Source organism: Camellia sinensis, chromosome 13 (genome assembly GCF_055761805.1).
Source record: "Camellia sinensis isolate YWXY chromosome 13, ASM5576180v1, whole genome shotgun sequence".
Taxonomy (NCBI): Eukaryota; Viridiplantae; Streptophyta; class Magnoliopsida; order Ericales; family Theaceae; genus Camellia; species Camellia sinensis.
The window spans coordinates 131,825,801-131,839,656 of NC_138973.1; the positions used below are offsets into that span (position 1 = coordinate 131,825,801).

The following is a 13,856-nucleotide window of genomic DNA, read 5'->3' on the forward strand; positions in this document are numbered from 1 at the left end:
CTAGTTAATTGTGTGACCACCAACCCCCCCCCCCCCCCCCTCCCTCCCTCCCTCCCCCCTCCCTCCCTCCCTCTTTTATGGAAATAATACGGTGGATATGTAGGGAAATAGGGAGGTTATTTTGATCAGTAAGTCTCTATAGTAAAGCCTCTGATTGAAATGCATGTGTCAAGAGAGATTTAGGCAGTAAATCACATTCTGTATAACAGTTTTTGTTAGACAGGTATTTTAGTATTACTGAGGTATTTTAGTATTACTGAAATTTTTTGGGGTTGTGGCCCTCCCCCTAGCCATCCTTGAGATTGGTGTTTGGAAGCTTCAAGTGGTTATTTATTTCTTATTTTGTGGGCTACCTAGCTTTACATTATTTCATAAATTGGATGGATTGTAACAGGGGGATTGTTGTGAACTGTAGATTATGTGCATAATATTATAACAACCATTTCAAGGAGTTTTTTTGATTATTTATTATTAATTTTTTCCCTGAATGCATTTCTTATTCTTATTCTACTCGAGCAGGTCCAAGAATTTATTAGTATGCTGCAACTCATGATTGTCCTGCACTTTTCATTATGAATGAGGTTAAGTAATCACATTATAGTAGTCAACACATCATTCATCAGTTAATTTATTCTCTCATTCTATATACTGCAATGCTTTGGTTGTCACATTTATTGACAGCGTTATTGATATTTTTCGAATTCTTTTTCAGTTTGTATATTATATTTTTATTGCTCTAGTACCATAATAATTATGTTGTGATTTGTTTTTGTCAGGATGTAATTAATTATGTGGAGAAAGCTTATTGTTTCAGTTTGGTCACTCAGAGTGACAATGGAAGCTCTGCACAGCAACAATCTTCCTACTTAGTGACGAAATCTTCTTCACTTCCGAGCAATTCTACTGCCACAGATGTTTCTGTTATTGATTCAGTCGCTAACGCAAATGAAAGTCTTTTGTCTAGAACTTTATCAGAGGAGAATCTTGAATCCCTAATTTCATCAATTGACTTGAGTGGACATAACCTAGCAAGACCATCCGGCCCTCAATCCTCAAATGATCTTTCAAGGACCCCTGCCGATCATTCCATTTCAACTGGTGATCTGAGGCTTAAGTTACAACTTTACAAGGTTCGGCTTCTGCTCTTTACTAGGAACTTCAAGGCAGCTAAGCGTGAAGTTAAGATGGCTATGGCTATGAATGTAGCACATGGGAAAGATTCTTCTGTGGCTCTTCTGTTGAAGTCCCAGCTTGAGTATGCTCGTGGGAACTACCGTAAAGCCGTCAAGCTCTTGATGGCTTCAAGTAATCGAACAGAATTAGGGATTTCAAGCATATACAACAACAATCTAGGTTGCATCTATTATCGACTTGGAAAATATCACACATCAAGTGTATTCTTTTCCAAGGCGCTGAGTAATTGTTCATCACTCCGGAAGGAAAAGCTTGTAAGGCTCACAACTTTTTCACAGGACAAATCTCTCCAAATTATATATAACTGTGGAGTGCAGTACTTGGCTTGTGGGAAACCAATACTTGCTGCTCGCTGTTTCCAAAAGGCAAGTTTAATTTTTTACAGCTGGCCTCTATTGTGGCTCCGAATTGCTGAATGCTGTCTAATGGCATTGGAAAAGGGACTTGTGAAATCTGGTGTGTCCCATTCTGATAGATCAGAGGTTAAAGTTCACGTTATTGGAAAAGGAAAATGGAGACAACTTGCTCTGGAAGATGGGATTTCAGGTAATGGACAGGTGGATTTTGTTGAAAAAAATGATTGGTTTTTTGGTGATAATAAACACCCCAATCTCTCAGTGTCTCTTGCCCGGCAGTGTCTGGTCAATGCCCTGTACTTGTTGAACCGTTCAGAATCAAAATATTTGAATTCTGGTTCACCTCATAGTTCAACGTTTGAAGAAAATGATGAGAGTGTATCTGATGGTGATTCCAAGCCACCTAATCCGGTGGTGGGCTCAGGTCCATTTAATGCAAATGGGGATCCTAAAGATCAAAAGGGTGGAAACAGTGCCAACACCGCCTTACAGAGCTCCATATTGGATTATGAAGAAATTTGTAGAAGAGAGAATCAGATGATCAAGCAAGCTCTTCTTGCTGACTTGGTATATGTAGAGTTGGAATTAGGAAATCCTTCAAAGGCCCTGTCGACAGCAAGGTCTCTCTTAGAACTTCCAGAATGTTCCAGAATCTACATCTTTCTTGCCAATGTATACGCAGCGGAATCTCTCTGCCTGCTAAACCGGCCAAAGGAAGCGGCTGAGCATTTGTTGATCTATTTGTCCGGTGGAAGCAATGTTGAACTTCCATACACAGAAGAGGACTGTGAACAATGGCGAGCGGAGAAAAATGTGGATTGTGATGAGTTGAATGGCGGGTCGTTGACTGCCAATAACTCTTCACTCGATGAATCGCAAGATGTTGTGTTCCTCAAGCCCGGAGACGCATGTGGGACTGTTTATGGAAACCTAGCCACGGTGTTCGCAGTGCAAGGAGATCTTGTGCAGGCTCAACGGTTTGTGATGCAAGCTTTGTCCATAATACCCGATAGTCCAGAAGCCATTGTGACCGCTATTTATGTGGATCTCATGATTGGGAAGACGCAAGAAGCTCTCACCAAGTTGAAACAGTGTAGTCGTATTAGATTCATCCCTGGCAGTTTAACGGTAAATGGCTCTTGTTGATGGTTGTGTTGGTTTTTAGGAGGTAGGTCAAAAAAAAAAAAAAAAAAAAAAAATCCTTTTTTACAAAGGATTTGTAACATATATATAGCTTCAACCCAGGGAATAAGTTTTTTTTTTTTTTTTTTTTTTTTTTTTTAATTTACATTTTTATCTTCTAAAAATTTTCAATTGTAGGATTCGGTGAATGGTGGTGCGGTGCCGAAATTATATTGGTAGTTGCAAAAATGGCCACCTATAAGATTTGAGGTGTAGTTTTGATTCACAGAATATTTTTGTTTTAGTGGATAAAATCTAGATGGTAATTCAAGATTGTAGAATGTAGAGGACATGTGATTTTCTCGAGAAAATGAACTTCTGAAGGAAATTCAATCCTAGATGGTTAATGCAAGGTCATTTATTTTTCAATGGCTTCAATGTTTTTGTTTTGCGGGTTCTTGTCCAAGGTAGATGGTTGTGCTCTCTGGCAGCTATATATGTGAGAAATTGAATTGAACTTTGAGAGTCTGCCTCGTGGAGGGCTTGAGTTCAACTCTCTTTTGGGAATCTCTCTTGGGAGAAGTTCCACCATAACAGATAGAGCTAACTTGATTCATCTTGATCATTGAATATTTTCTGTAAAATTGATTTATGTTTGGGGAAATTATAATTCATAGAAAAATAGAGTTTAAGATTTAATTATGAAGTCTATCCTTAATTTGTGATTATTTTTTGAAAATATCACGGATTTGAACTTTGTTTTTGCTTTTGTTCTTGTTGGGTGTTTGGTATTGCTTAAAAACAGATTAACTCAGCTTTTGGCTTAAGTTAAGCTGTTTTTGAGTATTTGGTTTAGTTTAACTCAGCTTTTGGCAGCTTAATTTAAGCCAGAAACTATGAATTTTGAGAAAGTGGCCTAGGAAGTGCTTAAGCAATTACAGCTTAGGCGGAAAGCTATATTGGAGGGGGGCAAGATTACTTAAATGACCCTCATCAATATCAATTATTACCAAAAATCTAAATATATAAACCTCATCTCGACATGTTCACAAACTAGAGAGAGACGGAGGCGATTTCCGGTGTGCGCAGGCGAGTTCCCTACCTTTGAGAAGGCTTGACAATGCCTAAGATGTTCTCTTACCCTTGAATGCTTGCAAGAAAGTGGAATTTGGAAAGTAAAGGCCTTTATACACACGAGCCCAGAAAGAATTGGGGTTCGGGTTCAGAAAGAATTGGGGTTCGGGTTCATAAGGAGACGTCGACCTTGCTTAGCAAGTAAGGCTTGGTTAAAAGCTTTGAAATCTTTCAAGCTCATACCTCCTTGATTTTTGGGGTTTGTCATATGATCCCTACTTGCCCAAGGAGTGCCTTTGTTATCCGGATCCCCTTTACACCACTAGCTTCAAACAAAAAAATTTAACTTAGCACAGAAAGATTGTGGCATTTTAAAATAAGATGTGGCATTTTGAAATAGGACATGACATAGGAGGGCAAAGCCTGAATGACAACTTTGATTAGTGTTTCCTTACCTGCTTGAGATAAAAGCTTAGATTTCCACCATTGCATTTTGCCTAACGCTTTTTCAATCAGACTCCCAAAAGCTTCAGCTTTAGATCTGCCTCATGAACAAGGTAGGCCCAAATATTTAGTTGTAAGATTGGCTTGTGAAACACCCAAAGAAGAGCAGATGGAGCTACGGGTTGTTGCAGATGCATTGGAGGAGAACATCACTCCTGATTTGGCAAAATTGATCAGTTGTCCAGAAGCTTCACTGTACATCCTCAAAGTGGCCATTATGTTTTGGCATTCATTCTGATTGACCTTATAGGAAGAGAATAGCATCATCAGCAAAGAAAATGTGAGAGAGGACTGGACAAGTCCTCCCATTGTCAACCTCGAATCCCTTGGGAATAAAGAGCCCGAGTTATGAGGTTAGAAAACATATCAGCCATCATTAGAAATTTATAAGGTGAGAGTGGGTTGCCTTGGCGAAGTCCGCATGAGGGGGTGATAGAAGTGCATTTAGCTCCATTAACGAAAATTGAAAACCTCACTGTTGTGACACATTCCATAACCAATTTCACCCAATTCCCCTGGAAACCCATTTTTAGTAACACAGCTTGCAAAAAGTCCCATTGGATTCGATCATATGCTTTGTTGAAATACAGCATAAGGGCCATGTTTGCATTCTTTCCAGATTTCTTTTGCTTCAAATAGTAGAAGGCCTCATGAGCTATGAGAATGCTATCTTGAATAAGCCTGCCTGGGACAAAAGCTGCTTGTTGAGGGGATATGAGATGCTTCAGAATTTTTTTCAATTTGTTGGCCATGACTTTAGTAATGATTTTCATGCTGAAATTACAGAGGCTTATGGGGCGATATTGATTGAGACTAATAGGGGCAACCACCTTGGGAATTAAAATCAGATTGGTATGATTAAGGCCTCTAAGGAGGGACCCACTTGTGAAGAAACTTCGGACTGCTGTACACATCTCTGGACCCACTACATCCCAATTCTTTTGGTAAAACAGCCTAGGAAAACCATCAGGTCCTGGTGCCTTTAAAGACCCTAACTGAAAAGTAGCACTTTTAATTTCGTTATCAGTGACTGGCCTCTGTAGATTATCATTCATTTGCGATGTGACCATGTGGCTTACCACTGAAAGTGCCTCCTCAAATGGTCTTGGATCCTTAGCTTTGAATAAACTTGAGAAGTAATTATGAAGATGTTGGTTAATCTCATGGTCCATCTCTAGCCATACTCCACTTTCATTCTTGATTTTGACCAATTGATTCCGTTGTTGGCGTTGGGCCACTGTTGCATGAAAAAAGGCTGAGTTTCAATCTCCATAACTAAGCCAGTTAATTCGAGAGCGTTGATGTTGATACATCTCTTCTTGAAGTAAGGTCGTTTCTATCTCATCTTGGATTAGATGAATTTGTGAGCCATTATCCAGCGAGTAGGGTAGAGATTGGTATTAAAGTAGTTTTGCCCTTAAGTCCCTCAACTTGATTCTGTTATTTCCAAAGGCATCTCTGTTCCAAGTGGTGAGGCCTCGTTGACAAGAAGCCAGTCTTTACTACACTTTACTGTTTACTTTTAATGTGTACCTTTCTTGTTGCGTATGCTATGAGCTCAGCAAATTGACTAGTTTCCTACACTTTACTGTTTGCATAATTTATTTATTTGAATAGAATGGAAAATGGAATATATAAACCAAACCAAGCCAAGCCTTAAGTCCCATCAAATGGGGTCGGCTACATGAATCCTTCTTCTCCACGCGGACCTATCAGAGACCATTTCATTAGTCAAATTAAGTAGATTCATATCTCTATTTATAACGCTAGTCAACGTTAATCTAGGCCTACCCCCGTCCCCTAACACTTCCATCTATCGTTACAGCATCGCATCTCTTCACTACTGCCCCTGTTGGTCTCCGTTGAATATGACCAAACCATCTCAAACGATTCTCTCTCAACTTATCTTCTATCGGTGCTACCCTTATCCATTCTCGAATATACTCATTCCTAATCCTGTCTTGTCTAGTCTTACCACACATCCACCTTAGCATCCTCATCTCAGCCACACTCATCCTGAATATTTATCGTCAACTCGTCCATAACTAAAGCAAAAAGATAAGGACTTAAGGTAGATCTTTGGTGTAACCCTACAGTGATAGGAAATTCATTTGTCTCTCCAGCTGACGATCTAGTAGTGGTCACCACCCCTTCATACATGTCCCTAATCACGTCAATGTAGCCTTTTGTCACCCCCTTTCTTCTCTAACACCGACCATATTATATCTAGGGGCACTCTGTCATATACTTTCTCAAGGTCGATAAACACCTATGAATGTCTCTTTTCTTTTCCATATATATAAACACCATATATATATATATATATATATTTCCTTTCCAAATCACTATCTAAATCTGTTAAAAAAAAAAAAAAAAAACACTCTCTAAATCCATAATTCAAACATAATTTGGGAATCAAAAAAACATTTAGAATCTGACCCAAAATTTTAGATTGATGGTATAGATTTAATCTTCTTGTTGTGGACCCATTCTATGAATGAATCTTAATCATGAATTTTATATTATGGATAAATTCCTTCCTTTTTTTTTTTTTTTTTTTTTGGCAATCTATAAAAAAGTAATTACAGATATAAAAAATATTATATCAAATAGATCAATAACCTCGCAATAGTTAGAAAGTTAATAATTACCAAACCTAAAAATCAATCACTAAGCCCAAGCCCAACAGCTACTACTAGCTACATACAATTTTCATCATCGGGGAGAAACAAGCTACCACTAGAGATGGCAAAGTATTCTGACCCAATAGGTCCCCGATACTCCCAGCCCTAATAAAATGGGTTTGGGCGTTTTTCAAGAAGGTAGGGTCACATTTGTGGTGAGAATAAGATTTGTAGGGTTCGGGTCAAGTTATTCATGTGTCTGAACTTGTTCATTTTTCAGACACATGAACAAGTTTTTTTTCTTCTTTTTTTATTATAAAAAATGAATGATAGCTATAAATTTAAATTTAAACAGCCTATTTTATCAATAAAATTTTAATTCCATTGCCAATCGAAAAAAAAAGTACAAAATTGATATTGGAGTCTCGCACACCTTTATTATCCAAAACGTATATAACTACGGAAGATGAGAAGCTATACGATTCTTCTCACTTTCATGCATACATACATTACCAGTTAATTTTGAACTTCCTAAATTATATCAAGCATGGCTTACCAAAAATTTTCCAACCCTTTCACATGTACTAGTATGAGTCCTACATACACCCATAGTGTTCATTGTATTGATACATATAGAAGGTGATATAACTATGTAAGTTCTCTTATTCAAAAAGATGATACTTCCATCTGATCGTAGAACAAGCCAGAAGGCCCACTGTTAGGCAGCAAAGCCAGCATCACGGGCCCTCTTGCACCTTCTTCAACAGTGAAGATCCCTCTATGATAGTTGAGGTCTGTTTTGACATAGCCAGGACTTACTGCATTTATAGCAATATTAGGATACTTTTTTGCCAAAACTCTCGTGTACGAATTGAGAGCTGCCTTGGACATTATGTATGCCGAACAATTAAGAGGCCATCGTTTGGTTGCCAACAAATCCTCCTTCAAATCCTCAAGATATCTCTTAAGTACCTCCTCCACTTTCTCTTCTGTAAGGCTATCAGTATCGCTTAACTCCTTCTTGGCCTTTTCATTTAAAACAAGCTGAAATATAATTGAAATGTCGTTATACAAAAGTAGTCAACCAAAAAAAAAAAAAAAAAATCATTATGTTATATTTTTTCTTTTCTCTATATGATGGAAAAGTTTTTGTACCTCCAATTGCCCCAAGGTAGAGGAGACATTAACTATTTTGGCAGAGTCTGATAGTTGAAGAAGTGGAATAAACTCTTCAGTCACTAGCTTCACTCCATAATAGTTTGTTCCTAGACAAGCTTCTCCCATCTCATAACTTTGCTCCATAAATTTCTCTCCTTTAACATTTGAACTTACAATCTACATCAAAGTTGGCAATAACAAATTATTTTTAGAGAAATTGATTCATAAACAGAATTTGTATGTGGCTCCAAACTCCATAGAGTTTGTAAAATTGATTAAATAAAAAAGGATTATTACTCAACCATAAAACTGATAAATGTTTTAACTTGAAATAAGATAACATTGGTTGATGGAGAGACTTACATCAGCCAGGGTTAGCCTCTCTTGAGCGTCCTCATCAATTATGCTTCCACTAATTCCTGCATTATTCACCTGCTCCAATTTTTACTCAATTATATATACTATTCCAAAATTGAAAGGAAATATGAAGAAAAAACAAATTATATTTCAATTTAGCATGTTGTATACGAAAGGAGAAGAGAATTTTTTTTTTTAAAAATATTGTTGTTTAATGTGTGTTGAGTCCATCTATTAAAATTTAGGATAAATTATAAAATACTATTTGAGATTTGCTTAAAATACATATTACCCCCTATAGTTTTAGAAATTAAATCTCGTGCTCTTCAAGGTTCTAATCACATTACAAATGTCCCATTTTATTAATAACTCAGCAAGTCAATTAACAGTTTTAATGATGTTAGAAATATATTTCAATTAATAATTTAGGTAATTTAATTGTGTACAAGAGAGCAGTTAGAAATTTTATTTTTTTCCCATTAATTTTGTTAAATGAAAAATATAATTTAGGTAATATTTTTTTTTTCCCACAAGAAGTAATTTGTATTTTAAACAAATCTTGAAGGTGTATTTGTATTTTACTCTAAATTTAATAGAAACTATCGAATTTCACATAATCATTGCCTCAACCACCATAGGCCAATGGCCATGTTTGTTCTGATGAACTAGATTAGATGAAAATAACATGCTTAAGATTGTAAATTTTAGGATCATCAATTGATGTTTGAATTGGCTTAGGACTACGAGAAAAGATTAACAAAATCCTATCAATTTTGTAATTTAATTAATTAGTCCAAACTTATGTTTTGTATCCCATCTTGTTGTTGGGATTCAATAGTCCCCCCATATGGAGGATATTATATCCACATGAACTATTAATCCAAATTTCAATTATATCAGTCAAACGTTAGATAATGCATTTTGCGAGATTGTTAGTTCAATTCCAAAGTCATATCTACCCAAACAAAGATAGCCTCCCTTAGTATAAATCGTGAGAAGCCAATTTTGGGGGTTAGGCCAGTATTTTCCAATTTTCACGAGCTAGGCCCTTTCCAATTAAAGTGGTTTTAGGTGTTAGTCTAGACCAGAACCAGACCCGATTCGATTCAAGTTTCAAAAACAATTCTTAAATGAGTTTTTATTTGTTTTAGTATTTTTTTCCCCCACATTTTAGTCTATTTTTTTAACTTCTTAAATGCACCTAATTTAGATACATAAAAAAAAAAAAAATGACTAAAATATAAAAAATAAATTGCTAAAAACAATGAAAATTCAAATAAAAAAAAAATATGTGCATTTTTATCTCAGTTCTCGTTTTTATTAAATTTTTTTCATATGTTTTGTTATTTTTTTTTTATACTTTTTAAATGCTTCTAGTTTTGATGTATCTAAAAAGTAATATATATGTATATTGACTAAAATATGAAAAAAAAAAAACTAAAAATAAATGAAAATCTATCTAAAAAAAGTTTCTAAAAATTAAAACCAAACTCTAAATGGATTATTTGAAAAACGACAACTCAGTGAAAGAGACCCTCCGACTAAAACATATGGGAAACGAAAGATGTAGCCAAACAAGTTACATCAGCATTAAATCTTACCAATATGTCAAGCTTCCCAAATTTATTTTTGATGAAATCAGCCATGGAAGCAATACTGGCCTGGTCTGTCACATCAAGCTGGTGAAAAAGTATATCAGATAGCCCACAAGCTTTGAGATTTTTCACAGCTTCGAGACCGCGTTTCTCATCTCTTGCCGTTAAAATCACCATTATCCCATTAGAAGCTAATTGTTTGCAAATCTCTAGCCCAATTCCTTTGTTTCCTCCAGTAACAATAGCAATCCTGAATAAAAAAAGTAAAGATGTGAAAGCGAAGAAAATTAAAAATCAATCAAAACATGTAGTTGAAGACTTAATTTAATTCAAAAGAGTGAATAACATAGTCATATGAGATATGGTATTAGTACCTCTTTGCCTGTTCCATTTTATATGAATATGGTATTTGCAGAAATGGTGGCTTTGTATATGCTGTGGAGGGTATGGGTTTGGAGGATATTTGTAGTTGGTTTTGGTAGTTGATTTTAGCTTGATCTGTTTTGGATTGGTGCAGTGCAACACTGGGCTCTGTCAAATATATATAGTTGTTTATTAGTATTTGGTCGTATGCGATGACAACATCAACCCATATCCGGTCAAGCAAAACAAAAGAACACGTATGCTATGAGATCATGAAAACTAATTGTGTAAATTACATTATTAGTTCTTTTAGTTTGAGCAAAAATTTCACTTTGATTCTTATAATTTTAATTTGAATAATTTCAATATGATCCCTCCGTCATGTATTGTTAAGATTTTGAACAGAAAAAATCACATGTAAAACTAAGCCTTCTTTTTGCAATGACTTTTTTAGTTGACTTTTCGACTTTTTTGACTTTTTTAACTTGAGACTTTTTTGTTCGTTTGGTATTTTTAATTAGTTTTTTTGGCTTTTTAGCTTTGAAATAGTGGATTTTTTTTTGTCTTTTTTGTGATTTTTGGACCTTTTTTTTGTCCTTTTGTCATTTTTTAGTCCAACATGTTTACCAAACAACCCCTAAGGGTGCCAAACAAATTATAAAGATCACGTGTGTATTGAATATATTATACCGATAGTCCCTATAATTTGTTTAGAATTTTTCTTCAATCCCTCTAATTTATACAAAGTCATTTTCCGTTTTAAATTTTAGTGGTAAGTGACGTAAGGACCATATTGTAACAAAATTGAAAATGTAAGAACAAAATTGTTGAAATTAAAAATTACTTAGATTAAAGTAACATTTTAAATTACAAAAATTAATCACTATGTTTGTTCCATTTTTTTGAATTTTTTTTTTTCTAAAAAATGATTTGAAAACTCTATTTTAAAAAAGAATCATTGTTTGGTTTTCAAAAAAATATATCATTGCAATTTCAAGTTTCCCTCCAATTTAAGGAGAGAGACAATTTAAAAAAAAAAATTGTCACATCAAAAAATACTCTCATCTTAGTTATATATATATATATATATATATGTACATGCTATATATATATATGAAAACATAATTTGGTATGTACCAATTTATGGGTATATATCCTACTATTAAATGTGTGACTTTATCATAAAATATTCATTCATTTCAACTGCAGAAAGCGATTTTTTTTTTCCAAATTGGCATTAAAAAATTTCTTTTGTAGAATTAAATTTTCGTAAATGTTACGTAGAAAATTTATTTACAAATTCGCATTAAAAAAATCGTAATTTTTGCAAATGTTGGGCTCGTGGTGGGCTCCCACGAGCCCAACAGCACGGTCCAGTCCGATCTTGGACTGGACCAAAGCCACTACCTTAAAAAAAATGCACTATGCAATTTCAAATTTCTCTCTAAAAGTTGAGAGAGGAGGCTAGATACATTGACCAATTTAAAAAAGAAAAATTGTCACATCAAAATCAAGATTCTCAAAACTTTATCCCATTTTCAAAATAACCAAACAAAAACTTCAAAATTTTCAAAAAATTGGGTTTAGAAAAATGGAACCAAACATGATATAATGATAAGTATAATTTGCCCAAGGAGCATGTACACACAAGTTCTAATTTATGAACTTATACTTTATTAAGTTTTAAAGATTTTTTAGACCTTCAAGTTCTATTAAATTTTTAATAGTCGGAATTGTTCTTTAACATTTATTTTGATTATCAAAACTTTAAAACATCAACTTTCAAATTGAAAAAACCTAAAAAATTGAAAAAATTAATTAATTTTTTTTTTGGTAGTGAAAAACTGAAAATTTTGTATCTATAAAAAAAGAATGATGATGGAACATTGATGTGCAAAACTTACAAAAAAAAAAAAAACTTTAAAAATGGAAAAATTGGTAATGTTCTCAGTTTTAAAACTGAAAAAAAAAACTGATAATGTTCTCTGTTTTATTGGATAGTTGAATCAAACTAATAAGTAGAAGGGTAAAAACGTTTAATCTCATGCTCTGTTTTTTTTCATCAGTTAGTGAAATAATTATATGGAACACTACTATGCAAAATTGATAATATTCATAGTTTTTAAAAATTAAGAAAAACTGATAATATTCTCAGTTTTACAAAATAAGACTTATTGATTTAAAAAAAATCTTAGATTTAGTTTACTTCTTTAATGCATTCCCATTCAAACTCGGTTACTTTTGTCTAGGGTTTGACAAAGATGGAATATTATACAAAATGGTTATTAGCAATTATTTAACTTTCTCATCAACTAACAAAGAATCAAAAGAAAAAAAAAAAAATCAACTAACATTATATATATATATATATATATAAAGAAAAAGGAAAATGTTATAAATCCCTTTATGTTTTTATTTAGAAAGTAAGTTGTCTCTAGTCATTAATTAACCAGAATATCACTGACGATCAGCTCATGGTTAACTCAACTTATATAATCCTCTCAGATATTATTCGTCACACACACGACCTGCTAATAATTTTGTAACTTGAAAAAGTAAGTTTATCAACATGACTCAAATACTTTTTTTTTTTGAATACTTAGGTTTCGTTTGGTATGTGGGTTGATTTTTTGACTTTTTGATTATTTTAGTCTGAGCTAAAAAACCTTATTTGGAATAGACTTTTTTGACTTTTATAAGAGAAAAAATAAAATAATTATTATTTAGATGTGACATTTTTTAACTTGAGACTAAAACACCTATTTTATTTTTTTTGTAACTATTTTAGTCCCAACTCACCCCAACCCAACTTCCCAAACTAGTGCTTAAACATGACTCAAATACTTAACCCCTTAAAACTTTCTCCGTTCTATATTATAGAGAAACTTTTCAAACATGTTTTGATTGTGCAAAATGTCCAACACTACTACTTATTCATTTATTATTCTAACTGATTGTTTTGATACGTTGTCATGTATAATTAAGTTTATTGTTGAGACATTTATTCATGAATCTCTTTTTACTTACTTATGTTTGACTTAATCTAAATTATTTTCTTATATTCTAATAAATTTTATAGGTGACATAGTTACCAAAATATTCCTAATAATAATAGGATAAAGAGCACATTAATATTCACATTGAACACACGTATGCTATGAGATCGTCAAAACTAATTGTGTAAATTACATTATTAGTTCTTTTAGTTTGAGCAAACATTTCACTTTGATTCTTATAATTTTAATTTGAATAATTTCAATATGATCCCTCCGTCATGTATTGTTAAGATTTGAACAGAAAAAATCACATGCAAAACTAAGCCTTCGTTTGGCAATGACTTTTTTAGTTGACTTTTTGACTTTTTTAACTTTTTTAATCTAAGACTTTTTTGTTCGTTTGGTATTTTTAATTGGCTTTTTTGGCTTTTTAGCTTTGGAATAGTGGATTTTTTTGTCCTTTTGTGATTTTTGGACTTTTTTTTGTTAGTGCTGTTATTAACACCTACCAAA

The 13,856-nt window shown here is 33.7% G+C and overlaps 2 protein-coding genes across 2 annotated transcripts in view; one reads left to right on the forward strand and one right to left on the reverse strand.

Annotated features, from left to right (window-relative positions):
• The window catches only part of LOC114256054 (uncharacterized), a 29,999-nt gene extending 26,898 nt beyond the window's left edge, over window positions 1–3,101 (forward strand). The window contains exon 6 of the mRNA XM_082903408.1: window positions 777–3,101. Within this exon, the coding sequence (XP_082759534.1) occupies window positions 777–2,696 (1,920 nt within the window). The 3' untranslated portion in view covers window positions 2,697–3,101. The remainder of the gene's footprint in view (window positions 1–776) is intronic.
• A 4,184-nt stretch (window positions 3,102–7,285) lies between these two features.
• Window positions 7,286–10,509, reverse strand: LOC114256052 (short-chain dehydrogenase/reductase 2b). Its single transcript, XM_028195641.2, has 5 exons — window positions 10,359–10,509; window positions 9,991–10,234; window positions 8,396–8,464; window positions 8,030–8,209; window positions 7,286–7,918 (listed from the first exon to the last, which is right to left on the reverse strand). Exons 1-5 carry the CDS (start codon window positions 10,373–10,375, stop codon window positions 7,541–7,543), a joined length of 888 nt encoding a protein of 295 aa, XP_028051442.2. The 5' UTR covers window positions 10,376–10,509; the 3' UTR covers window positions 7,286–7,540.
• Window positions 10,510–13,856: the final 3,347 nt, after the last annotated feature.